The sequence below is a fragment of the Paralichthys olivaceus genome, chromosome 11, assembly GCF_024713975.1.
Source record: "Paralichthys olivaceus isolate ysfri-2021 chromosome 11, ASM2471397v2, whole genome shotgun sequence".
Lineage (NCBI taxonomy): Eukaryota > Metazoa > Chordata > Actinopteri > Pleuronectiformes > Paralichthyidae > Paralichthys > Paralichthys olivaceus.
In genome coordinates this window covers 17902721-17930701 of record NC_091103.1, presented here as the reverse complement: position 1 = coordinate 17930701, position 27981 = coordinate 17902721, and the positions used below count along the sequence as shown (strand labels likewise).

The following is a 27981-nucleotide window of genomic DNA, read 5'->3' as shown; positions in this document are numbered from 1 at the left end:
GATTTATGCACATTTCTGATTAATGTGTGCTGAATGTCTCAAAAGCGCACGGCTAATTCATTGCTCCAAATGTTACTGGAAGAATAGAAGTCAAGTAATTTTCTTGCAGCGGTCCCCGAGGAAAAAAAAAAAAAGATGTTCAATGAGAAAACATGACAGGCTCCAAGCAATTAAGCCTTTTTATTAATAAGGTCAACTAGGAAAGTTTCTTCAATATAAATCTGTATTTAGGAAAACATGTTACAATTCAGGCTGTTTTACATATTTACATGAACGCAGTTGATTTACAATAGTTACAAAATGACAAAGCGATTGAAGTAAAGATGAATTCATGTTTAGACGCGTCGTATCACGTAGCTAATTTTCCCTGAGTGCAAATACAAAGCTTTGTCTGCCCACTTCTGTCATACCTCGCGTCACGTAGCTCGACGGTCGTGGTCGCTGTCGTTTGGGCCGGGGCCAGAGTGGGCTTGATAGATGGCGTTATCATCAGACTGACCGAGCCATTTATTTCCTTTAGCTGGACACTAAAAACATGACTCACTGTGGACAATCAAATTAAAAGCCGGGCCGAGCTGCTCCGTCTCTTCCCATCAGCACACGCAAATTAATTTCAGTTTGCCTCTGTAACATCCCACACATAGCACACCACATATAAATCCTGAAGGGGGATATTTATTTATGCACCTCTGGCTGGCATCAAGTGTGTGTAATATTTCAGGCTGTACAAATCACTGAGTGGATGGAGAGAATAATGGCAGTTGTGACACAAATCTGTGTGAGTCATGAGGGGGACATTAACTGGTGACAAACCGCATGGCGGAAAACAGATACTTGGCCTCTCTGCTTAGCAACATGTACAAATGAAATCATCCCTCTAAGATGACTGTAATTCTCAATATTATCCAATTAATGACTATTTACACAAAGTGCCTCTGGCTGTAGACATACCATTCATTCCTTTTTTTGCATCTCAACACACACCATCAACATGTCTGTTGTTAAAATCACTGTAGTAGTTTCACTTGCCATCAGGTGAGTTTCTACGCTAATAAGGCTGCAGCCATACCACTACTTTTGAGTTTGTTTTTCGAGGACGATAACCATGAAACTTGGAAGGATTTTGTGAGGATCAAGATCAGGGAGCTAATCCAGGAATTTTTTTTCATCACTTTAATTTTTCCACAGTGAGATAGGGTATTTTTGGACACACTTAATGGGCCAGGATTTAAAAAAATCAAGCTTGTTTAGAGAACTGATATGTATAAGTATATGCAATTTTGTGCAGCTTGATTGGATTTAAGGGGATCATTGGGCTTTATCGAAGCTCTTCTAATTTTAAAACCGTTAAAACTAGAACAATAGCTGAAACGCAAATCATTTGACCATTCATGTACACTGGGCATGCAAGTGCCGGTTTGAACAGGAAGCAGATTGTTTGCTCTGCAGTCGGTTGCTTACTTATAAATGAGAAACGACAATGGTGAAAAGAAATACAAGGGATTTCATTAAGAACGTTCTGGCTCCATTGGTGATCTGGTGAAGTCTTCATTGATGTCAACCAATCAGTGAGGTGACTTGGTCATTGTGTCAAACTTCTCCGTTCTTAGCCTTCACAGCCCCAGAGTTTTCAAAGTAAAACGGGACCAGCAGTGTTTCCAAACTTCTGATTTAGGTACTAAAAAAAACTCCAGTGTGGGGGTTTGTGTTGGGGGCGTAAACACAGCAACAGAGACGTGTTGTAAAAAAAGAATCGTAGTGGTGTGGTTGAAGCTTAATCCACACACTGTAAAGAAGCTGCCAATCTCAGCCTCCTGCATCATTATCCACATAGTTACATTGTTAGTGGCAGAGCTCCTGATTTCATGTCCTGGGCCTCAGTCTCATTCTTAGACATCAGGCTGCTGTCATCTTCATACTGTGTGTTCTACCTTATGTCCCATAGCACTGGAGCTGTTTCTAAATGATCACTTGTGCTCAAAAATATGTTCGAAAAAAGTTTAGAACTTTGACACAAACAGTGTTGAAAGCAGGGATTTTGGCCGTGGGTGTGAAGTTTTCCAAACAACCAGGGAATTAGAGAATGTGACAGGTCCCACTGTCACACTCACCAGCCCACCCACCCACGAGGACCAGTTAAGGAAATCCGTCCTCTTTCTGCATTTGTTCTGAACTCAGATTTAGTGGACGCTGAGCAGACATCTGAATTATGGCTTCATCTTTATCCCAGCAGCCTCACAGCTCCCACACATTGTCACACATGGTCCCAGCAGGCAGGTCACTCGTGCTGTTATTGACCTGATTTCTCCGGGTTCACCACTTCATAAGGCGGCTCACTGTTGTTTCAAAGGGTCACTAACAGCTGCAGGAGAAGCCCTCCGTGGTCGAAGCAGCCGGCTCGCTCACACGTTCGTCTCCAGCCCCTGCAGGCGGTCCATCCTCTGCATGTTGCGTTCTATGGTGACCTGACACGTGATGGGCTCGGCGCACTCGGCGAGGAACCACCCCCGTTCTCCGTCGCGCAGTCGCTCACCTTCACACCAGCCTGGGAGGAAAAAAGAAGAGAAATGACCTATGGCCCCTGCGTGTTTGTGTAGACTTTCCCCACATCAGACAGGTATCAGGTAAATGGGTCGTGAAAAGGAGAGTGTATAGAAGTGCATAATGAAAAGATGCGGCTGAAACAGGGAACATTTGAGAAATACTTTAGAGTGAGTGCTACAGAAAGAGCGAGAGGGGGCACCCACCATCTTCTACAGTCTGTGAGAGCAGCACCACATCCGCCACCTGCAGTGACAACTCATCCGGCTGCTTGGCTGTGTACGTCCTGATCACCTCCATCTGCATGGCGTCTGGAGGAAACATACACAAACAGTCAGCAATGAGAAGAGACTGTTCTGTTTTAGTCTTCTGGTCTTTGAATATAATTTATCTGAATTAACGAGCACCTTCCACATGAATGCATTTCATTTAGCGGCCACAAGGTGGTGCAATAGCCTTAGGAGAAGTTAGGCTCAGTGGATTCAGCATGTTTGAGTGTGATTGTGTAACTCACTGATTCTGTCCTCGCTCTTCTTGTTGTTGACGTTCTGGCCCAGAGCACTGATCCATCGAGCACGCTCATTTCTATGGCAACACAAAACAACACAAACCATTTATTAAACGTATCCTTCAAAAAACAACTTCTACACTTTAAGGAGTTAAACTGCACAACTCCTGAAACTCGACAGGGCTGAGGAAGTTGTTGGCGACCTAAATTGTGGTGGAAAGAGTTTGCTAGTTTTGTATTACACATGCGAAGGTGTTTTTCAGAGCATATACATACACAAGTAAACAGGCTTCAGCAGCTAATTGAATTTCGTTTTCAAGCAGGTTTCGTCTTCCCAGCCTCCTCTCTGTTCTCTGTCCAAGAGAACAGAGGCATGTGTTCACTCAGAGAAAAATGAGGAGAACAAGCACAAAGGCCGATTCTCAGGAGCTGCTTGTGCTTTCGCTCTCATGCATTTCATTGAAGAAAAAACACACTGGGTGGAGTCACACAGGTTGGATTCCACGAATCTCTCATTTCACCTGTTCTCATCTACTGCAGAATGGAGAGCAGAGGAGGGGATTTAGGAAAGAGCGGCAGAGGGAGAGATGTGTGTGGGGGGGGGTCTCAGGAAATGAACCACAGGGGATTTTATTGAGGCCCTCTGTGAGTCAGCGGCATTGGTCTGCATCGTGCAGGGACGGGTACATTGCAGACTGAGTGGTATCTGTGTGGAACTTCTTCACAAAGGCCTAAATTGGACCTCAAACGGGCAAGTCCCATGAGTCAGAGCTGTTTATTGTGTTTCCATTGTACACATGTCATTCTGATCCTTTTCAGGACAAGTAAGCCGTAAAATACTGGGTCACGTCATCCCTCAACAACTATAAATCCACATAAACCTCTACTGTAAATAAAATAATTAACTTAATGGCCATCAATGTGTAGACACAGTGTATTATAATGACTGGAATAAACCTTTGGAGGTTTACGATTAAGTTTACAGTCTACGTACGGTACTGATGATAACTCAACACCGTGACCATTTTTATTTTTTAACGGGTTCAAAGTCCATGTATAAATTCTCCCCTACCAGTCAAGTGATTATTTTATTATTTTGAAGAAAATGTAACAATAAAAAAAGCGGAATCGTTTCCAAGAAACCAACAAGCAGAACAAGAGTGTAAAGCAGCTCAAGCTTTAAAGTTTACACAGTTATAATGTTTGCAATATTCACTACCTTAGTTCAACAAGTTGGAATGCTATAATTAGCTGTAAACACAAAGCAAAGATAGTGCTGATGAGAATGTTGTTAGCTTGTGTAGATAAATTTACACTTTGATCAGCTGTAAAGTCATACAATGGGAAATATGAATGTCTGACGATGTCATATGTGAATACTTGAATACTTCATACTGGACTAAAGCAGTGGACCGACCTACCAACACAGAGGCACAGTGTGGATCAACAAGAATTAATGCCCTGTGGTTGTATGCCTCCGCCAATCAGTGCAGTTTCAGTCTCCATAATTCTTTTCCCCCAGACTCAAATGAGGTCACTGTGACCTTTGACCTCTGATACTAAAATCAGTTCATCTTTGAGTCCCAGTAACAACTGGTCGAAATTTGAAGAAATTAAAATTTGTACCAAATTTGAAAGGGTTCTGATCTGGTTTTCTTAAGATAATACGTTCACGATGCTAAAAAGGGTTTTGCGAGGTCAGTTCGACCTTTTATTACCAAATTCTAATTAATTCATCCATAGCTGACTATTTGCTCCAAATTTGAAAGGATTCCCGGGAGGCGTTGCTGAGACATTGTGTTCACAAGGCTAACCAGTTCGTCTTCGAGTCCAAGTGAACGTTTATAACAAACTTAAAGAAATTTGTGTTCACAAGAATGGGATTGTGAACACAAAGGCCCTGGCTGCATTGTACTGAGGCATAAGTTAGAAGTTACCAAGCATCACTATATTCACAAATAGGGGCAGCAAATCTTCAACATAGCAAATAATTAAACACGCATGGCAAAACATGTAACAGATAAAAGAAGAAGATTCGGTGGAGGAGGTAAATATGCCGTCTTAAATAAATAATAAGACGTTACTGAAACACAGACAATTTCTAAAAGATACTAATCAGGAGGAACTTTTTTTGCCAAACTGAAAGTCACTGATCAGGTTGTGATTGCTAATCGATCCCCCTCTCTGGTCTTTATTAAAGCTAAATATAATATTTAGGTGAACACATGACGCATGTAAGAGAAACGTGCTTCAGCAAAGAGCCCGGCTTTGTCTCTACGGTGAATGTGACAGTCCAAACATCCGAGCCGCTCTGTGGGAAAGGCAGCTGTTAGTCGTCGCTCCTGACAGTTGGACACACATGTCTGTGCACATACAGAGCAAACCATCATGGCAGGTCTCCTTCTCACACAACAGCTGAAATACTTTATTCAAACTGCGAGTGTACACTTATTCAATATGTAGCGTGCACAGGCGTGAACAGAACGCCATGTGTTTCAGAGGCATTTAATGGTAATCTGAGGAATGTGAGGCATGTGCCCAAAGAGGTTTCAGGTAAAATAAAGCAGCCCGTGTGTTTACATGCAGGCATCTGAACACTGCATATGCACAAACAGGTGTTTGGTCTCTTCCTCTGTACATGACAACAGGCCACTGAAGGATCAGTATATTCATTGGAGTAAAGATCACTACGACCTTAACCATTTATCCACATGGCAAGAACAGGACTCATCACACCAATGTCAGAGGTCCTTGTTTCAACTCTGAAAGGAAGAGAGGCCTCGCTGCTGGAAAACTTCTTTCACACGAACAGAATATTGACAGATTGATGACAGCCTCTTTCTAACATTCCTTCCGCTGCCAACTTGAAATCACCACCAGGCCACTGGTTTTCATCTCATTTCAGTGTTATCACCCCCCTCTCCTCATAACGCTCTCTGCAAACGCTTATCTATTTGTTTACTCTCTCAACCAAATTCCTCCCTTGTTTCCACTGAACCACATTGTCAGCATTTGGATACGATTCCTCCTCCTCTGAAAAACAAAACATCTCCATCCTGGCAGAGGGAACAATTCCCATTCGAGATGTCCTGATACCATTTTTCCCCTCACCAATACCAATACCTGGACGTTGCGTATTGGCTAATACAGAGTACCAATCCGATACCAGTGTATTAAAACATAGTAACTTCTATTTAATATTTTAACAGCTGTATGCTACCATCATTGTTTCTGGCCTGTCTCAGGTTTAAATGAATGCCATAGAATTTATTTTATTATCTACAATAATAACTGAAAATAAACACAAATAAATAAATCTAGGAATACACAACAATGACTTCCTTTAAATAGCTTGAACCTGAAGTCTTGCACACACGCACACATTGATGTTTTGCTTGTGAAACTTTCCAGAGTGAAATATTGCCAAATATAGCCTCACTGTTTTTCTTCAGAATGGACTTAACATTCGGTCATACTGAACAACTCTAATTCCCATCAGCGATTCTGTTGTTGTCATCTTAACAAAAATGAAAAACAACATAAAAACAAAAGCAGACGGCTTTTTTTTATTTTTTTTATGCTGAAGTGTGCATCAGAGTTACAGCCGCCTCCTCCTCCTCTTCCTCTTTGGGCTGTTGCATAAGTGGTGCTGCTTTGTGTTACATGTGTATCTGACTAACAGAACTGTTGCTGCAGACTTCTGTAGCTGCTTTCTTTCACTAATAGAGAAGCACTATTTACTGACTCTGGAGAGGACACAACTTTAGGGTCATGGGGAAGGCGCACTGACACGCACACATGGAACAAAAGGATGCACAGACAGGGACAGGGACACAGACAGAAGAAAAGGGGATTCACAAACGATAGTGGGGAGCCACACAGGCGTCCTTGTGCCGTCTCTAATCCAGCTGCCTGTCTGAATTCCTGATGTATTACGTTACTGCCGGGGTCAGAGATCAGTCTGTTATATGCATGATTCCAAGACCTCACAGACTGACACGTAGGCTTGAGTAGACACAGGTAAGCATCGGTTTAAAGGCTTCACAGGTAGAGAGCAAATGGAGCTGAAAGCAGAAACAACCACACTGACCAACACAGAAAGGTTCAATTGTACAGTTTCATTTTCACAAAAACCAGACCCGCCTTTAGTCAGAATGTGTGGAATTTTACAGTGCAACCCAACTGGTGCTGCGGGGAAGTAAACCAAAATATCTGGAACACAGACACTTCTCAGTACAGAGAACGTTTGATTCCTGAGAACCACTTATGCATAAACAGTACCTGCCACAGAGAAATCACACACAGTGGTTCTGCATAGTCCTAGTCCTCCGATATTGCCTAAATTCCCCCCCGGGATCAATATATTATCTATCCATCTATTCATCTGTCCACCCACCTATCCACCTATCTATCCATCTATCTATCCATCCATCCATCCATCCACCTATCCATACATCCATCCATCTATCTATCTATCCATCCATCCATCCACCTATCTATCCATTAATCCATCTGTCCATCCACCTATCTATCCATCCACCTATCCACCTATCTATCCATCCATGCACCTATCCACTTATCTATCTATCCATCCATCCATACGTCCACCTATCCACCTATCCACCTGTCCATCCATCCACCTATCCACCTATCTATTCATCCATCCGTCCACCTATCTATCCATTCATCCATCTATCCATCCATCATCTATCTTTGTGACCACAAAAACCGGGGTGTTTTTAAGATGATGAATTATCAGTGAAGTTCGTGTTTGTAGTTACAGCATGTTAATATATGTATCTTTGAGAAAGAACAACACACAGAGACATTACAAACATGCTGCCAATGAACTCATTTTAAAGCGCAATGAAAGTAGTGTTCAAGAAACCTAAACAAAATGAAGACCTACCTAAATGTATTTAAGACCTACTACATAGTATTTAAGACTTTGCCTAATATTCTGATCAGCAGAGCTTTAAGTTCCACAGCTTCACATTGGTAGGAATTACAGGTTTTAGCCCTATTTGTTAACACAAAGCCGCTGAAAGAAACCCTACACCCTATGAAACCACATTTAAATCCACTAGATCCAGCATCTGCATCCTTTCAATTATTTACCAAGCAAAAAAAAAATCTGGTTCCAGCTTCTAATATGTCAGGATTTGTTGCTTTACAGTACATCGTTTCTTTTTATTGCATATTGCAAATAAATTCCAACACTGGTGCTCCATCAAAGAAGGCTGAATATGTCACCTGGGTCTCGCAACTCTTTTTTTTGTACCCCTGATTCTGTCCATCCTCACTACAGTTTTCAAGAAAGCCTAAATACTCATCTGTCCTGTCCACTTCACTTAAATTTGACAGAAGACTAAAATAGGCCGGCTAATATAACACCACTTATGTGTGTCATGTTGGGTTAGATCACTACACTGGAATGAATGTCTGCAGGAAGAGGAAGTTATTCTCTGCTCATCAGTAACAAAGCGCAGACATCGGCCGCCTTCTAAAAGATCAGACACGGGACTGTGAGGCAGGGTCGGGGGGGGAAAGTAAAGTAAAAAGGCGGGGGGAGGGGCTGTCGTGGGAAATCGCTCGTTTCACAATGGGCCGCTGCTAGGCAACAGCTTAAACAATGCCTAGCAACCACTGTAACAATAGACAATTGCCAGGGTCCCCCTCTCCTAAGCTCATTCCGTACTACAGTTAGAGGAGTGACACATAAGCACGCACAAATGCATTATTATTTGTATATATTATTTTATTAATTGAAGCTGCTTTCGGACATGATTGGAAATTTTCCGGGGGATGAGTTTGAGAACGCAAATGTCCAGAGTCAGTTGCTAGGAGACTTTTCCGTTCTAATAAATATCTAAGCGATGTGAGAATACAGCAGGAAAATTCACAGCCAACGAGTGTGTGTTGATGGTGACACAACATGTCTGACCCAAACAATCTCCTGCTGCATTCTTCATACGTGAAAGGCAATGAAGACAGAAGACATGAACTCTGGGAAATGTCTAGAAAATTGTTTCTAGAGTTCATGACTGAAAACAGCTTCACTGTAGCAAAGTCACTTTGGCACATGAACCCAGTGCCGAGCTTTTGTTGAAAATAACCATTACTACCTGAACTAAGCCTTGCAGTCAGATTGGAATGTTAAATCATTTACCGAATTCCTTCCATTACATTCAACAATTTACATTTACTTTGAAGTAACAATCCAAAATTAAACCGTAGTTACAAAATAAAACAATGTGCACTAATGGAACATTTGGGTAATTTAAGAAAAAACACTAATAAAAACCTTTAGATGAGTTTAGAGCTATTAAAAGAGAAGTGTCTTTGTACAGTGGAGATGAGAATAGAGAGGACGATTCTCTGACTGCACAGGAATGAGGAGGAACAGGCCCTGTGCATATGAAAACACTCCATTACAAAGCTTTGAACCACAGCAAATAATTACAGTGACTGTGTGTGTGTGTGTGTGTGTGTGTGTGTGTGTGTGGCTGTGATTTGTAAGTCTAACCAGAACAAATACACCCTGTATGAAGCCCAATATGACAGATCCCCTTTGTTTGTGTTGGTTATATAATCTATCTAAACAACGTCGTTATTTGCTGTACAAAGGGAGCTGGAGCAGGGAAGTGTGTGTGTGTGTGTGTGTGTGTGTGTGTGTGTGTTTGTCTGTCTGGGGTAACTTTGAGTTTTACCCAAACAGCTACAGGCATGAACTTCAAGGAAGCTTCAAACCAGCTAGATGCATTTCTAGGTGAGATGTGTGAGTAATCACTGCACATGCAACATATTCCAGCCACAGCCAGATTTGAAATAAAGGTCATTGTTTCCTAGAATAGGTGGTTGGGTTTTGCAAGACGCTTCCTCAACAAAACAATTATTTGGTCAAACCGGTCTGCGTTTCAATACGACTGAAGACAGTAGGACTGTACGGCAGAATAATAAACTCCATATCCTACGTCACGTCAACAAGAGGCTCAGGCTGTTGTTTTTGTGAACAGATGTAACTAAATATCCCTGTGACCTGTAATGATCCAAAGAGACATAAGAGCTAAGGAGAGAGGTGAAGGGATTTTCTTACTTCAAGTTTAAAAGCTCATTGGAGCACATAAAGGTAAATCTGAAGGAATCTAGTTCAGGAACAAGAGAGGGTTCTGAGCTGTATCAGTCCCGACAGAAAAATGGTGAGTAATGAGACCACATTGAAGAAAATAAAATTGAGAATAAAGTTCTTCTAATATAATGAGAAAAAAAGTTGTAATATTTTGAGAATGAAGTTATAATTTTAGGATACGTGTCATTTTAGTGGGGAGATATCAGAAGATCAGTCTGTTGCCCGAGTTAAAATGAGAAACTTTGAACATCTTGTCAAGTTGAACTTTAGTATAGGTTTCACAAATAACTTCTAATCTAAAAAAAACTGTAACGACAATGAGGTCGTATTGAGATGGAGTAATATTAATAGAACAAAGACATAATATTACAAGAAAAAAGTTGTAACAAGAATCTTAGAGTCTCAATTTAATAAGAACAAAAGGATAATAGTACGTGAATTAAGTCATAATTAACAAAGTCTTACTTCCAGAAATATTGTAATCGTAATATTGTGACTGTGTTCTAGTAACATAACAACTTTATTCTCATGATATTAAGACTTTATTTAATTTTAACATTACCACTTTGTTCTTGTAATATTACAACTTTGATCTTGTACTCTTCCTTTTGTTTCACTTTTAATGGCCCTAATACTCCATCAGACACTGTCTTGAGTGGAGACACACATATCAAACCCTATGTATTTCATATGTACCTGAAAAGTCATGTCAGACTTGAAAATGATTCACCAGATCTTGTAAATCTGCAACTGAGCATGAGTGAAAGGAAATCAGCACAATCAAAGAGGAACAAAGGTCAGAAAGAAAAGCACTCACAGCAACTCCGTCCCCAGGATCATCGGCACCTTTTCCCCGGAGTGGTTGCTGCGGAAACGCAGACGGAAAAGATGATTGGCGCCGGCTTGCCGGGAGCTGAGCATGCTGGTGGTGCTTCTGACCGGTGACAGGTTGACATCCTCAGGCTGGCAGGACCCCACCCAGATCTGGTCCCTCAGAGCGTAGTCGATCACGGTGTAACTCTCCTCACTGACAGGGAGACAGAGAGTGAAAGGTTGATCAGGATAAACAGTTTGAAATTTGGTGGTCTTCACTTCATTCTAATCTTTACTTGAGGAGATTCAGTATTCTGTTTCCTGTCATGCAACTACCAACAAAAGTGTTTTAAGTTTGAAACGTGCACTGTACGCAGCAGGGGTGTGACGATTCTACAAATCCATGCTCCGGTTCAGACCTCGTGTTTTGTTTTCTTTTTTTTGTGGTTTTGCTTTGGATGACCGCTGAGCTGAATGTGCCCAGTGGGTCTGCAATTTCAGGGTTATTATCCCTCTAGAAAAGCTACGGGAAATTGAATTTGACAGTGAAATGAACTCACTTGAAAACACTACTCCTTGAACTTGAAACCACCGGTCAATGCAGCGTGAAGACACAAGTTATACACACAACCTGGTTCAAAACTTTTCACCTTTTCTAACAAACATTAAAATCATTTATCAAAATGTTTTTTTTTCATTCAGACTTCTTGGAACGACTTCTTTGTCTGTCTCCAGATGGTTTGTGTGGTGGTCCGCCGAAAGCACCAATCCACAACTGGTGTAACATGCCCTAGTCTGCATTCCTGGCCAAGGCACCAAGTGGAGCTTTAATAAAAACATTCTTTGTTTTTATTTCCTTGTTTTTCCAGTGTCAAATAAACTTTAGAATAAAAGAAACTGTCTGTCATGGCAAGTTTGTTAACTAATTTAAAGCAAATGATATAATATAAAAATATGTGAAATATTTGCACCCTGGTGAATCAAAAACAAAATCACGTTGCTGAAATAATAAGAACTGAGGAGAAATTGACACATGACATACATATTGGCTGATTAGAGCCGCCGCCCTCTCACACATCAGATTTAAGATCATTAATTTCAGTAGAGATTTCTTTTCTCAGCCTTTCGGCCCCAGAGACAGAAAGAGTGTGTGGTTCATCAAATTCACCTGAATTAAAGAATCTCTGAGTCCGTGTCAGTCAAAAGCCAAAATATTCAGCCGTGTACGTCCTTAGACTAAATCAGCTTCTCTCCAGTTTCTTTAGCAAGTTTTTGCCAATGTTGCATGTTTGTAGTTGTAGTAAAGCAATTTATTACAATGGATGTTGGGTAAAATGTCAAAAACATCAAAATAATCAAGACCCACTTAAAGATATTTAGGACCCAGTGCGAAATAGTTTAACACATTTTAGATTTTAAGGCCTAAAACTCAGATAATTGACTTTTGAGAAGTTATTAGACTTTTAAAGACCCTGTGGAGTCTTTGTCACATTTTCCACCTTTACCTGAGCATGACCCCATATTAAGCAGTACACACAGTTCGTTCCAAACATCTGGAGCTGATTGTGAGACATGCTACGTCTAATGCAGCGCTGAACCTGGGGAAAATGTTTTCATAGTGCACTGAAGAACAGGAGCTTAACTCGCCCACATGTGTTTTATCAACCTGAAACTAGAACTGCACTCAGGCTGAGGAGCTACTGGACAGGAACTCGCTCCTTGTAAGCCAGTGTATCCAGTGGCGTCCACACTCATCCCACAAACACACACACACTAAAAAAAGAGGATGAAGGTGGAGATTAAACAAACAGTGAATCTGTCCGTGTGTGCCTGATTCACTTTTTCCCCTCACACACACAAACCCTGGACCCCGGGGGCATGACTGGTTGGAGGATCCAGTCACGGTTGGGGGACTCTCAACAAGGTTTAACTGTTACCCCTCAACCCCCATTGTTCAGCAATCGATCAAGTTAAAGCCCGTCGCCCACGACCGAGTAGACTTCTAAGAGGAGGAGGAGGATTACAGGGAGAGATGGGTCAGATAAAAGCAGAGGGAGGAAAAAAAGAAAAAGAAAAGTCAAGAAAAACTACTATTTGAAATAAAACTGTATCTGTACACGAGGATTGAACTGAAACGTAAAGGAGAATAAGATGATTTGCTGAGAGTTAGAGGATTGATACGACAAATAAAATAACTAAATAACAAACAAACAAAAAAAACAATCCATAATAATATCATATGGTGATAATAATTGAATATGTAATAATCATGATTTAGCTGTTAATCAAGCCAAATTAAAAAAATACTTGAATTTGAACCCCTGAAAATAGCATTATTTTTCTCAAGAAAACATGCTGGACTGTTTTGTGCATTGGATTTATTTTTGGTTCCTCCCTGTGTGAGACAATCGTTTTGTGTACTTTTGGTTTTCAGCTCATTTTCAGAGGAAGCTCCCTATTAGTTTGTTTGTTTTATTTGTAATTGTTGTTAATATAAACTGTAAAACATCCATTGTTTACTCCCTTCTTTAAAATATCTCTTCATCTTTGCGTTACACCCCTCTCATCCCCTGGATACTATTTCGGGGGCGTAACACATTTAGGGGACATGTGATCTAAAATTATTTTCTAAAACAAAGAAACATATTCGAAGAATCCTTAATTTTCCTCGGTTGTAAAATTAGAATAGACTTCAGGGACATCAGCAGCGTCAGCGTTCTGCTCCTGACAGCCCTCTGGGTAAAATGCCTGGAATGCCATTTACATGACACTGGGGAATGGGACGGTGATGGAGTCTGCATGTTTGTGAGTTTTCTCTTGGGTGTAGGTGGGTGGGTTTGCAGTGAGATGATTGCTGAATAGAGGAATGAAGGTGGGGAAGAGTTGAGCAATCCAACGTTGAAATGTGGAAAAGAGGCGTTAAAAAACTGAAACAACGTTTTGCCTTCAGTTACTTTACGCAGACGCCATCGCAGAACCTGGCTGGTATGTAAATCACTTGTCTGTCAGAGATAACGCAGGCATCTACCGCACGCCATCACAAACTGTGCCAGCTACACCGAACCGTTTCTCAAACACTCGAGCACCACGAACACACATCCTCAGAGATGTGGAGATGGGACGAGTCAAGCAAGAGTGCGTGCACATAACCACACATGGTGAAAGCGTGATGTCCTGGTGCAGACTGTTGAGACTACGGCACAGTCGAACAAGCAGAGCGAGGAGGGAAGAAAGAAAACAACAGAGCAGAAACTGTTGGGATTATACACTCGCATGCACGCACACACAAAGATAGTCGAGACTGAAACGGCACAAGGTCACAGCTACCAGAGAGAAAGGGGGAAAAAAACAAAGTGAGACTTGGAAACCTCAACTTTAACAATACTGAGTGTTTAGATGAGGGTGAGCATCACACAGGAAAAAGGGGGGAAGTATGGATGAGAGAGGAGCCAGCTGGTGTGGACTCAGTGTTATGTAAGTGTTCCTGTAAGCCAGAGTGCAGCGGATCAACACTCTCACCCGCTGCGTGACACGGCCCCATCTGATGCCAAGGAGCTTTCTAACACTTTCTTCTAGGATCCAGTTTGAGGCTGATAAAATACACAGATCTGTTCAGCGTGAAGTCAAATAAATCTCTCTTACATTTCATCTCAGCTCCTTTCTGCAATAAGCAGAGGGGAAGGAACAAAACACGTAAACAGACAAAATGAGTTTTTCAGTTATCTCCAACAAGGACAGAGGTTATGTTTTGGTCAGAATAGGACACATCAGATTTTGGTGCAGATCCTGATCAGAGGGTGGACCCAGGATTTTTTTTTTAAATCATTTTCTTTAACATTACGAAATCAGGCATTTTTGACTTCTTCAAAGATTTCCCAGAGCAGTCATGGATCTTTATCTGGAAAAGTTAGGCACATCTAAGAGACTGATATCTATGATCTATGGGCCTTGGTGGAGGTATGCGCTCTACCGAATTCCAGTTGAATATCAAAATGTGTGGGGGAGGTAATAACATCAAATCCTCAGTTTGGAGAAACTGGAACTTTGTTTGTCATTTGAGCTTAAAAATGATTTCTCTGTTTAATTGATTAACAAAGTGGTATCAAAGTTTTTAAAACTAATTATCCCTCTTAACTGTCTGACGTCAAATAGTTCAAAGCTGAACCAACACAGACTTGACAGAGCTCTGAAAATCTGTTGATTGCTATTGAATTACTGACACAGACATTAAGAAATATAAGTCTCAAACATTCTGAGGTCATAGTTGAGTTTTCTCCGTGTGTAAGTGCTGTTTCCCTTTTCACTCTGTCCTCCTGGTTTTCATGGTTTCCTAAGCAATGTGAGCTAAATTATTGAAGCACATAACACGACAGCATTCGGCAACAAAGTGCAGTAAGCAGCTTTTGACACACACACACACACACACACACTCTCCAGGTTGTAATGGCACGGGAAGGAGCTATTACACCATTATGTCTGGAAGGGTTTGTGACCTGGTGGTGCCTGGCTGACCTTGTGTACCCCTGCTCTGTTCTTGTTTGGATTGCTGCAGAGGGAGTGCAGTAGAGTAGCGTGCCACAGCAGGGCTGCAGTGCTACCCACAGTACAAACCAATATTATAACAGCTTCTCCCATTCAAACCTGTACACACACACACACACACACACACACAAACTGGAGAACTCCCTTTCCCAAATCCCTCTTCCAAACACAGGTCTGACACCACACACTGCTGGAGTCCGCCTTCCTGGATCAGATTCCGTGAAAAATTTCATATGGAATGCTTCATTTCTTTTTTTCTTTTTTTTATGATTCGTAGGGGCAATCAGTTCCAGACGCAGAGGGAGACGGAACGGGAAAGGATTTTCTTGGCACAAATACATAGCAGTTGTGCACGCAAATGAAAACCACATCATTTCATGGAAGTACTCTTCATGGTGGCAAGTCTATAAGAAACGGAGGAGGGGGGTGGGCAGGTGATGTACAGGCTCGACCAGCTCGACGTGAATCTCGATACCAGGACATGTTGAGACCTCGACAACATTCAATAAGAAAACAAGCTCAGATTCATGAAGCCGTGTTGCAGCAGGTTCAGGTAACTGCACCTGTTCCATTGAAAACACACCCCTATTAGAAGGGGGGGGCAGCGTGGGAAAACGGTGTGATTATATAATGAATCTGCAGGTGCCAATCCCTCGTACACGACCCTGCTGAAGATGACTTCACACTGTAGCAGAGACACAACTGTTTTGTGTATTTGTGCTGTTGACCTCATTGGTTTTTTTTTCTTAAATCAGGCTCAATTTCGCACACACCCTCCGCTCACACACACAGTGAAAACCAAGAGCTTACGGTTCCACTTTCACCCTCAACATGCTGGAACATGTGAGTTATGAGTGAAGCCAACGCCCCCTCTCTCACCACAGAGTCAAACACAGTCTCCCTGTGCTGTCCCCAACGCTTCCCTCTGGCTCACCTCTTCTTCCTGGTGACAATGAGGACGTCGTTGAAGAGGAAGAAATAGACCTGCTGCCGCTGCGTCCGCTTGAGGAAGATGCCGTTGTCCTCGACGAAGGCCGTCAGCTCTCCTCTCTTCACCATCCACCTGGAGGATGAGACCAGGGGGAACGGCTGGAGGAGGAGAGGAAAGAAAATGTGAGGGACAAAGAAATGACAAATAAATATCAGTGGCGTCAAATAGGTTTGTGTGACCATGTGTGAACAGCTGAGTATGCAGACCGTGAATATGTTCACGAGACATCTGTGAATCCCAAATGTGCCAACAGCTACTTCCCACACTACTTAGACACACAGGAGCCTGCCAAGCCTTGTGTGCATTGTGCGTATAGAACCTCGCCAAGTGTGTGACAGTGGCGTGTCCTCTTTGTATTATTTAATCTGCATGTGTGTATGACTGCATATGGTTTCTTTTTTACATACTTAAAGTCTATTTGACTTTTTTAGGAAATATTCTTATTGGATAAAACTGCAAGAAAAGAAATCAACATAATTCCTAAAATGGAAAGCTTTGAATTTGAGGTTGTTCATGTCAGTTGTTATCCAGTAATATGTGTTTTCAAAATAAATGTCCCGAATTCAAATTAATTTTATGTCCATACCTTAATCTTGAAATCCAGCTGAGAGTTGATGGTGTACATCATTTCTGTTCTTTCCATTGTGCGAGCTCCTTCATTACACTTTCTCACCACCTGCTCACAAACAGACACACACATCTGTTAATAATAATAATAATGACAGATGTGCTAAAAATGATAAAGTACAAGAGAGGCTGGAAAATGTTTTTTTTTTTATTTGTTTTTTGCAAAAATAATAGATAGAAAGTGACTTCCCCCCAGCCTAATGCTAGTTTCATAAGGCTACCGCAAGATATATAATGTAGACCAGAAGTTCGGGGGTTCAATCCCTGGCACCTGAAGTCAAAGAGTGCCCATGGGCAAGATACTCAGGATACTGAACCCCCTGACAGCTTTGCCAACTGTGCAGGAATGGAGTGTGATAGAAAAAGCACTGTGTTTTGAAGCGCTGTATGAATGTGTGTGAGAATAGATGAATGCTACTTGTACTGAAAAGTGCTTTGAGTGGTCAATAAGATGGAGAAGTGCAATTTAATTACAATCCATTAACAGCTCAGAGTGAAGGCGACAATTTGTTAAACAGGAAAAACACCAAACACTTCCGGTGTATCCTTAAACCCACTGACCTTGCTGACTCCTTGTAACGCCTTCTTACACTCTTCATACTGCGCAGAGTCTTTAGGCGTCTTCTGACAAATTGTCTGCAACAAGAGGGTCAGGGCACAAGTTAGTCATCTTAATTAATGCCATAAAAACACACACTTAACACACACACAGCATTTAACTGCATGCATGCACACTATAGCAGCAGAAGCCTGATAAAAAATATTAATCCCTCAACACACTGTGGGAAGAGATGATTTGAAAGCAAACTTTCTCAGGATCCAAAAGCCTCTGAGTTTACAAGCATGAAACCCAGGGTCTCTTGGGAGACACTGACGGAAGACTGGAGAGAGGAGGATGAAAGTTGAGCATGAGAGAGGAAGAGAGGGGGGCACAGTGGGGACAGAGTAATGCATGAAAGTGAAGAAGAAAAAACATTAAAAAGGAAGAAAGAGGAGGATAAATTGGATCAGTTTAGATTATTAAGGAATGATATGAGGTCACACTATCATTTGTGAGGTTAGCACACACCCTGAGTAGAATTAGCTGGGACAGCATGAATAAACAAACTGTTACGCAAGAGTCAGAGTCTTGTAATTCCAAAGCTTGTGCTACTGTACGTCTGCAGCGCACTCACATCCATGAGCAGGGGCAGGCGAGTGATCCTCTGCATGGGCAGGATGAGGAAGGAGATCATGGGGAGGTTCCTGCAGTCCGGGTGGCCCTCGATCCTGGTCAGCACCTCCTTAAAGGCTGGATTCTTGGACCTGCAAGAGGGAGACAGGGTGTTCAGAAAAAAATGGAGGAAGAACAAACTCCCTGCTCATGTTGGATGGAATCCATGAGAGATATGGTGAGAACAACTGTTCCCTCGGTCACTCACACGAGCCTCTGCAGGGTTCTCTGCTGGTAGACCTCATTGGAGCAGTACGTGATGTAAGGGTCAAAGTTGGACTGAGCGTGCCTGCAGACAATGTCGCTGATGTCATCGATGACTATGTTCTGATGGTGTCTTTCCTCCAATTCCTTAAAGAATCTGAGCACAGGATGGGAAAAAAAGTATGTCAGGGATTCAAACTGTACATGGCAACAGCTAGAGTCAGAAGCATCCCATCATGAGGTCACATCCCACACCAGGGGAAATATAGGATACAGTGACGGATACAAATACAGGAAGGCAGGAAGCGGTGACAACACCGTTCTCCTAGACCTGCTGGAAGATCACAAAAGAGGAAGTCCCAGCCTCTTAAAATAGACACAGCCAACCATTAGCCATAACACAGAGGCTTTTCCTCTTCCTGAGCACCACCAGATGGCCACTTTACTGGCACGCCACATGTCCAGCTTCAAGAGAATGAATATTTTTTAAGTGCGCCCTCCATGGTGACAAACAGGAAACTGTTGCACGGACACAGGACATTGACCTTGACTGGGTGGAGTTTGAGCACATCTGCAAAAGCACCTCTTAAGCCCCTGTCGCTACCTGCTCCACACACACTGTGCCGTTACCATCTATGTGAAACAATGCATCTTGTGACCATGTAGCCTTGTGTCCATGCTTGACGCCGTGCTCTTTGAACTACGACCTCTCTAATAAGGGCATGAGGCACACAGGATCACAGAACACATGCACTGTCCTGTCCCCTGCATGGTCCGTGTCCTGGAGGTGTATTGACAGCTTTTGCAGGTCAAGGCTGCTCAAGTTCAGGCAGCGCTCCCTTCTGGGGCTAAACCCACTCACCCTGATGAGAGCATGTTGTCAGGGAAGAGGTCAAGAGATTGGGGTTAAATCAGGGTGTTAAAAATAAGGGAGCATCCAAAATTAGACTGCTGACCAGGAACTATAAATACATACTGAAGAATATAATAAAACAATTGTACAAGCTCTCAGGAACATGTTCTCCGTCACAGTTTGTCTTTGTGTTATAGAATGTTGTTAAAATTCTCAAGCATGTTATGGTAGAGATGAGGTGTGCCATAACCTGAGGCTGCTGTCAGTAACACACCCTCATGACAGCGTTCCCACACGCCATCACACACAGACGACACAGGAGTCTGCAGATGGAGCGATAAGTCTACTCTTTTCTTTGAGAGGCTCTAAACGCAAAGCCTGACTTTCTGTTCCGGCTAAAACATCTTGTTTCACCAGTACTACAGAGCATTTATCTATTTTAATGTCTGCTGTCCCTCCGTCTCTCTGCCCTCCACCCTCTGCCCTGGAGCTACACAGGTCTCAAGTATGTAGTTGGGGAGGGTAAAGTATCACATTTAAGCATGTGTATAGGAATGAGATGGGCTCCAGCACGTCTCAACGTGGGGAGTAAGGGAAAAAGGAAGAGAAGGGAAAAATGATATTCAAAGTAAATAAATGTACAAATGGTGTCCATATCAATATAATTAACTTGTGGAATGTGAGGGATGCTATTTGTAGTAGTGTCTTTTCCTGTTAATAGGGATAGGACAAATGTACATGTACTATGTGAGAGGAAAGGAATCTGTCCGTCTGAGAAGGGGGTTGCAAACTTGACCTGGAATCCTTGAGCAAATGTCTTGAAAAGTTCCTCAAGAGAGGAATGCTCCAAATGTACGGACACACACACACACACACGCACACACACAGACACACAACCATGACAACCTCAATCTCAGTAAACGGTCTTAAACAGCCTTTTCACACTTACATATTTCAGGCCTGGGTGAACTTATACCCCTGGCAACAGAAAAAAAAGGCAAGCTCATTTCACGCTTGGTTTTATAAACCCAGATATTCCAACAGCACCTGGTAGGAGGTCACACTTTAAATTTAGCATTCAACTTTGCTTTTCTGTAGCAGGTTTCAATCCATTGACCAATGACATGTTCAGTTATTCTGGTTTTAGCTGTGTAGGTTTTGTGGAGTAACCTTAAACCTGTTGTTGCAAAGAGGAGTTAACTTCTGGTCAACTTAGAAAGGAGGGAAAGTACCAAACTCTGAGCCTTATTTGGTCTCAACCAATGCCTGTGTAGTCAACAGTCCTGAAAGCTGGTTTGTAGATTTAAACCACTGCAGAGTATAAATCACACGTGAGAGTCTCAATAATCAATTCAGAGCAAGAGCTGATATTAATACTGACCTGATAACCTTCAAAAAGATTATGGTCCAAAACACATGAGAAATTAAACTTTAAAATACATATATTAAAAATGACCCCACAGACAAACCTGAGAACATACTGGCTCAGCAACACTTCTGTCAATCATTAGAGATAATGGTGCCTGGTGGAGCAGAGTAATTGCTGAGGCAGCGCAGTCCATGGGTTCATGGCCGCTTTCCATTACGTGCAATATAAATTAGAGCAGTGCCCGAATAAGGATTTTATCACTCAAATTAGATTTGGTATCAGATTTCTTTATTTTCACAGACTGAATGGGCAGCTGCCTCCGTCTCACTGACACTCACTGTCTTCATCCACACTGATACGTTTTTGTTTTAAAACTAAAACAATCTCCACCCAGACAAAGGTTTAGATCTGTATCATAAGTAATCACCATCCATAACCACACACATGTCACATGATCATTCACCTACATTCAGCATGTTGGTATTAACAGGACGTGGGTTAATGATTTTGCATGTTGCAACAAATGCAGCGTCATCATTGGCAAACATCTAGGTTTTTGTCCATTCATACCACAATTCAACCCCGGAGTTGTCAAACTAAAACGGGGTCAATCAATCAATTGATCAAATTGTACTTGCATAGCCCACAAATCCAAATTTGCACCAAAGGACTTAATAATCTGTACCATGTGCAACATCCTCTGTCCTTAACCATCGACTCGGAGAGGACATTTTTCATCATCTTCTCAGTTTTAAGCCCTCGTAAACACTAGAGTTGTGTGGACAACAGGATAAAATTGAGGTCGTAACAGTGATGCCTTTATAAAACTAAAACATTGGTTTGCTCCTCACGTCCAGGTTCTCTCTCCTGTCTATCATCATGTGATCTACACAGACAGCAGTGCATTGCTGCCGTCCTTCACACACTGAAAACAACCCTGACTTAAGGTAGAAAGAATTGTATGAACGCACAGTAAGTAGTGTTTACAGAAATACCTCACATGGAATAAATGTGGTCTACCAACTGTTAAGTGCAGTTAAGTAAGAAAATGATCCAGCTCATTACAGCCAAAACCAAAAGCCACAAACACAGACACACTGACATATTAAGTAAAGCCAAGAAATACCAGCCAGCAGCTAAAAAACAACATTTACTCTAAGTCCACGACACCAAAAAGTTCTATAAACACACACAAACACAGAAAATCCCACATGGAGATGCATAACAATGCATATCTGATAATAATTCTGCCTGCAAAAGCTACAACTGTGCGCTTACTTTTTGCTAGCCTCACAGACGTCGCTGATGTTGGAGAAGAGGTGGTGGCGTTCGGTCTTGGTCATGGCCTCGCTGAGCTCCCCAGAGTTCTTGAACATGCGGATCAGGATCTCCAGACTGTGGAGGTAAGAGTGCTCCGACGAGATCACCTCGAAAATGGCCTTAGAGGGAGCAAGGGAGAGGAACAGAGAGAAAAGGGTGAGTTTGTTGTTTAGTTGACCATATGCACTTTTTGCCTCAGTAACCCCTCCAACTCCTGGCTCAGTACAGGCGCATATACAGTATGAGGAAGGCTCCGACATGAAAACATTGGAGACACCTGTATCATGTTTGGCATGTAGCATTAACTTTAACCACCAATAAAGTCTCATCCTTTTTAACAATTGAATTGTTTTCTGAATTTACAGCGATACTTTGCCAGTGCATGGTCAGTCTAAAATGAGTTGCCGCATGTGAAGCCCAAAATTTGAACACAGTGAAGTGTAAAATACTCCTACCTCTTGTCTTTTGCGTTCCTCCAGACTCATCCGGTCAGACAAACCATTTTTCTTGACCTAAACAGAACATATACAAGTCAAATACAAAGACACACATGTCTGGTTAATCTTTTTTTTCAGGTCAACTTGGGCCTTTTAGATTTATAGAATGTGTGTGTGTGCGTGTGTGTTTGTTTGTGTGTGCCACTTCTGTGTCCACACACAAAGAAAGGGCCACTTTGCATACCACACTGAATAGGGAGTCGATAAAGTGGTTGTAGGAAACGAAGGGAAAACAAATTGTTGAATTGAGAAAAATGCAGGAATTTGTTGTATCCACACAACACTAAAGGCAACATGGGGCAGCTCATGTGATCATTTTGGGAAATTTGTCCGAAATTTGTCCTATCTAGAGTGTGCGTGTTAATATGTGGATGGCAAGATGGCCAGCAATCTTTTGGAATGGATAAGGTGTGGAGAGCTATTGAATTAATCAGCCTGTGGCTTTTTAGACTGAAAGTACAGTTGAATGAGAAAACAAGCCTTTGTCTTATGTCTCACCAAAAAAAACCTATAATCTGACCTGAGGCACATTTACATTACATTTGACCAGATCACACATGCAGGCAGATATCCAGAGAGGCCACCTTCCCTTACTTCCATTACATTATCATGCTGTTTTAGTATAAAGGCACGAGGAAGTGATACTGTGTCCTGCAGGAGCTAGTATCTGCTAGTATCTGCCCTGAAGCCCTCAGCCAACATTGAGAACAAACAAACCTGCAGCAGATAAAACATCCACTGTGCCTCTTTCATTTCTATTCCCCTCATACATGCATCGGTTTCATTATTTATCATTCTTCCTTTCACTTTTGCTAAAACTGCAATTCCCAAAAACAGTGACGACAACTATCACTCCATAGTTCAAAGTTTCCGTGCAACCTTCTGTGCCAACTAAACTTTATCCTGCTCCGCAGTTTCACTGGGTGTGGCTGGAACCGATACTACAGCAGCTAATTCCTGGATATGTGACATTTCTGGGATGTGACATTTCATCATGTCCTTAATGACAGAGGGATTCTACAGGGACAGGTAAAGGAAGGAGGAGCAGGCTGAGAGGAGACATGTTGGAGAGGCAAACCCCACAGGATGACAACTTGTATGTCTGGTTCTCGGCTTCACTGACACTAAGCTTATTTTCTGTCACATTAGAACAATGACTGAATCATGACAGCATTTCCTGCATTATTTGGAAGCTGAGGAAGAAACCCTCAGAATTTTGTGGCAAAACAATTTCACACTAACTGACTCCAGCACAGCTGTAAAGCAGCTGTGCTGGAGAAGAAGGGTTACTAGGAGAATCTGTGTAATTCGGACTGTGCTCAATTCATCTTATCTCACTGACGGACATTTTGTGAACATTCTCTAGCTTCAATCCAATTTAACATTATTTAGAGTCAGTCTGTGTATTATTCTCTGCCTGGCAATTTAAGAACTATTCCTAAATTGCTCCGTCTCAGCAATCAACTGTTTTTGCTCCCACACTTTCCCTTTTTAACAAGTAAACAAACAGATGGGAATGCCAAAGTAGAGCACTAAATTATCTCAATCGCTTCCTTTATATTCTTATATCATTCCATTCCAATCCCTGACTATATTATGTAATGAAGAGCCACCACACTTTTCTTCAGAGGCCACATCTTGAGCATATTTGCAATCCGACAAGTGTGTAGAGTTTGCTAACACATTGGCATTAGCCCAAGCAGTGCATCCAAGACTTCCTGTGGGTCTGCCTCCCGTCTGCCTCCCCGACCATCCAACTCCTGAAAGAAATGCTCCTGTACTCCTTGATAAACAGAGGCGGGGGCAGAGGGAGGCACAGAACAGTGGGAGGATGGTTATGGACTGTGGCTAAACTGGATGTGACTGCATTCTTTGGAGCTCTAGAATTCCATAACTCCCCAGCCACAGCACCGAGTGTTCGTACCACTGTATGTTTTTCTGTTTACTGGATGTAAGGATATAGAAGAAGCGGAAGAAGAGAGATGGAAGCTGTGTTTGTGTGTAATGTCTGACCACACTGAGCTGGCTCCAGGAGGTGCGTATGGGTCTGTACTGCACCACGATGCCATTATCAGCGCTGGGCTCTCTGGAATCAGCATCTTCATCTGAATCATTATGCAGGGCCTTCTCCTTATAGTTCTGATACAGTTCCTCCTCTGAAACAGAGAGACCCATCAAGATATTGTTTGTTTAAGAGAAAGGAAAGGGAAACAGTAGAAGAGTAACACTGGAGGAAAAAGTGGGTGTTGAAAACAGATGGTCATTTCTCACCCTCGCTGTCAAATGTCCGCTGAATGGTCAAAACTTTCTTCTTATCTGGATTCTAGAAGAGAAACGCAGCAAAACCAATTTAGTGACTCGAGCAAACCAGCAGTATTCACACATACTTAAAATGGAACAGGATTGTGAGCCTATGTCACCTGTCCATGACCTGTTCATGCCCTTCCTGGTGACATCTTTCAATGACCCCCGTCTAATTACAGAGTCATTGTGTATGAGTGTGTATGTGCACGCATGGTGTCACATTACGTCATGTCTCCCAACAACCACATTAATTGTTTCCTTGTAAGGCCTTGTCCCAACCTCTGCTGCTGCTGCTAAGTTTGCTATACAATACTTAGTCTGTGGACTTTACCCCCCCCCTCCTAATATTGAAAAGTGTGTATCATAGCAATCTTCCATTACATTCAAATTCAGATTGATTTTGATTGACTGAATCTGGAAATCTTAATCTGCTGCAGCCAAGGAAAAACATAAAAAATGCAGTAAAAAGCAATTAAAAAACACTGGGTATAAAGAGTCTGTCTGTTTGCATCAGTAGTTTAAAACTTATATAGGGTCAGTTGGGATGTTAGTACATATTAAGGCCTTATACTTCCGAGATGCAGACGTGTTGCAGGACAAACACCTTACCCACCTTATTTTTCCCAGCACAGATAGGCTTTTCAGTCCCAGGACTAGAAAGCTTTAACAGCCTGGGGCTGGCTGGTTTGGGTATCCAAGGACTGGCAAGCTTGGGTGTCGTAGGGCTCCTAGGTTTGGGTGTTCCAGGGCTGGAGAGGCTTAAAGTGCCAGGACTTACTGGGCTTCTTGGTGAAGCTGGATTTTCTCCATCTAGCACTTGGATAACAGGCTGGGACTCTACTCCACTCACAACAGCCTTCCTATAGGAGGTAGTCCTCAAGCCTCTCCTGAGTGTCCCCGGGCTGTCACTCTCTCCCTCTGTTGCTTCACCGTGGTTCCCTCCGGTGGAAAAGTACGGTCCAATCTCCACCATACTGAGGGATTTCAGAGCTCTCTTGGAATGATCCAACCCGAGCAGACCTGCCAAACCTTGGCCTTGCTGCCCAGAGGGAGGCACCTTGCTCTGCCGACTATCAGATGCTAAGCCCTTGGGAATGAGCTGCTGGGTGCCCATCTTCAGGGCAGCTGGACTGTGGGTGCTGAGGATGATGGAGGGAGAGGGAGAGATAGACGGGGAAAGGGAGGGTGAGGTGGAAGAGATGGACGATGAAGAAGAGGTATGCCTGGTGTCCTGTGACGAGGCAGGCGAGGTTGAAGACTGTTTGAGGATCTGCTGTCCTCTGTCTGCCGGTGATGGGGAGCGTGGGGTCGGGGGGTCTGAGGAGGTGAGGGAAGAGAGGGAGGGGATGCTGGAGGTGGAGCTGTGAGAGGGGGTAGGGGTGCGACAGACAGGGGGAGAGGAGCTGGACGTGGATGAAAGAGAACACAGTTCATGGTGGTTGTAGTTGTTGTTGGGAGTGCATGGGGAAAGGACAGGAGACGAACAGTTGAGAGGGTCACCATCGGGTGTGGATGAACTTGTCCCAAATGCTATCTGGTCCTTTTGTGAACTCAGTGTGAAAGGACTGGAGATGTGTATCTGGGAGTCCAGGAGACACTTTTCAGACGACACTGCCTTTCCATTAATGCTTTTCCCCTTGTCACTGTCTCCATTACGCTTTCTATTGTCCAATGAAGCAGATCTGCTGTCCTCAGACCTAAATCTGGACAATGAGAAGCGTCCGCTGGAAAGGTGCCCAATGCTGATGCTTCGAATGACTCTGGATTTCCTGGAGGGCTTGTTAAGAATGTGCTTCAACACTGCAATGTTACTGCCCGAACAAGGGGCTGCGGCCACCAACCTCTCGGCAGGTTGGCTCAAGGTCAGGGAATACCTGTTGTCCTCCGTGGGGAAGTCCTTTGTCGTGACCCCATTGATGTGGTAACTGAGGGGTCGCGCTTTGGCTTTGCCCAAGTCCTGGGCTTTTTTGCAATTGTCTGTGCGTCGTTTCCACAGAGGTGTGATGTTATTATTGGACAGATCCACATCATTGCCGAAATCCATGGTCGTGTAACGTTCCCGTGTCCTCTTTGCAGTCCTTGCTCAAACCCACAGGTCACAGTGCAAACACTGCAGCCCTGTAGTGAACTGTTCTCACCCTTGAGGATAAACAAAAGAGGGCAATCAGTATCAAAGAGCTCAGAGCAGTGTCCAAATTCCCAGAGTTTACTCATTAACAGGGGTTCAGTGAAGACACTGGCAGCTACACTTGGAAAACGATGAGTGGAGAAATGCGCAAAATAAAAGAAATCAAAGCAGTGAAGACAACTTCTAATCGTTTTGTGTATGTTCAGTGTTGTGAAATGCCCTAATTACAAGATGACAACATGTGAGCAATCACTGTGATATTCCACAGGGCAAACAACAGTGTCTCTGCGGTCACTGGATATCAAACCAATTTGTTTTTAATTGTATCAGTGCGAATAAAACGAATTGACGGCAACATAAGCAGCAACATTTACTGACAATAGCAGAGAGAGAAGTTGTGATTCAGCCATAAAACCGAGCAGTTACTCAGTGGTTGGGTTCAAGTGTCGCGTCCAACTTACCTCTAATCGCTCGATGTGCAGCAGCTCATTGTACCTGCAGCAGAAACCACCGGATAGCAGAAGTGAATGGAGCTTAATCCAGCATGGCAGCGAAACCATGGGACAGAGTGTGAGGGCTGAGATGCAGCAGCAGAGACTGAAGTTTCTGAGTGAGTTACTGAAAACACCGCGGAGGAGTTTCTGAGAGGAGGAGGAGGAGGGGGAGGAGGAGGAGGAGGAGGAGGGGCTGGACCTGAAACACAAGTGAGACACACCTCTACTCTCGTGTGTCCATGTATTCTTTGATAAAGCAGATTTTTCTTCATGACATTTAATTCGCAATTTTGTTCAAGTTTTGATAAAATACGGAGAGAACCAATGCCACTGTTTACCTGTTCTATTATGTCCACATTATTTCTGGATTGTTTTTCACTTTTTCCTATAAAAAAAAACTCTTTAAGGTTTCTTATTTATCATAATTACATGTCATAGTGATTTCTCT

The 27981-nt window shown here is 42.7% G+C and overlaps 1 protein-coding gene across 1 annotated transcript; it reads right to left on the bottom strand.

Annotated features, from left to right (window-relative positions):
* Positions 1-161: 161 nt before the first annotated feature.
* Positions 162-27640, bottom strand: LOC109630067 (rho guanine nucleotide exchange factor 26). The gene is made up of 15 exons (XM_069534106.1): positions 27501-27640; positions 25525-27050; positions 24879-24930; positions 24621-24763; positions 22566-22622; positions 22069-22229; positions 18573-18725; positions 18327-18456; positions 17713-17787; positions 17111-17200; positions 16468-16622; positions 10996-11205; positions 3056-3126; positions 2748-2852; positions 162-2545 (listed from the first exon to the last, which is right to left on the bottom strand). Exons 2-15 carry the CDS (start codon positions 26953-26955, stop codon positions 2403-2405), a joined length of 2976 nt encoding a protein of 991 aa, XP_069390207.1. The 5' UTR covers positions 26956-27050; positions 27501-27640; the 3' UTR covers positions 162-2402.
* Positions 27641-27981: the final 341 nt, after the last annotated feature.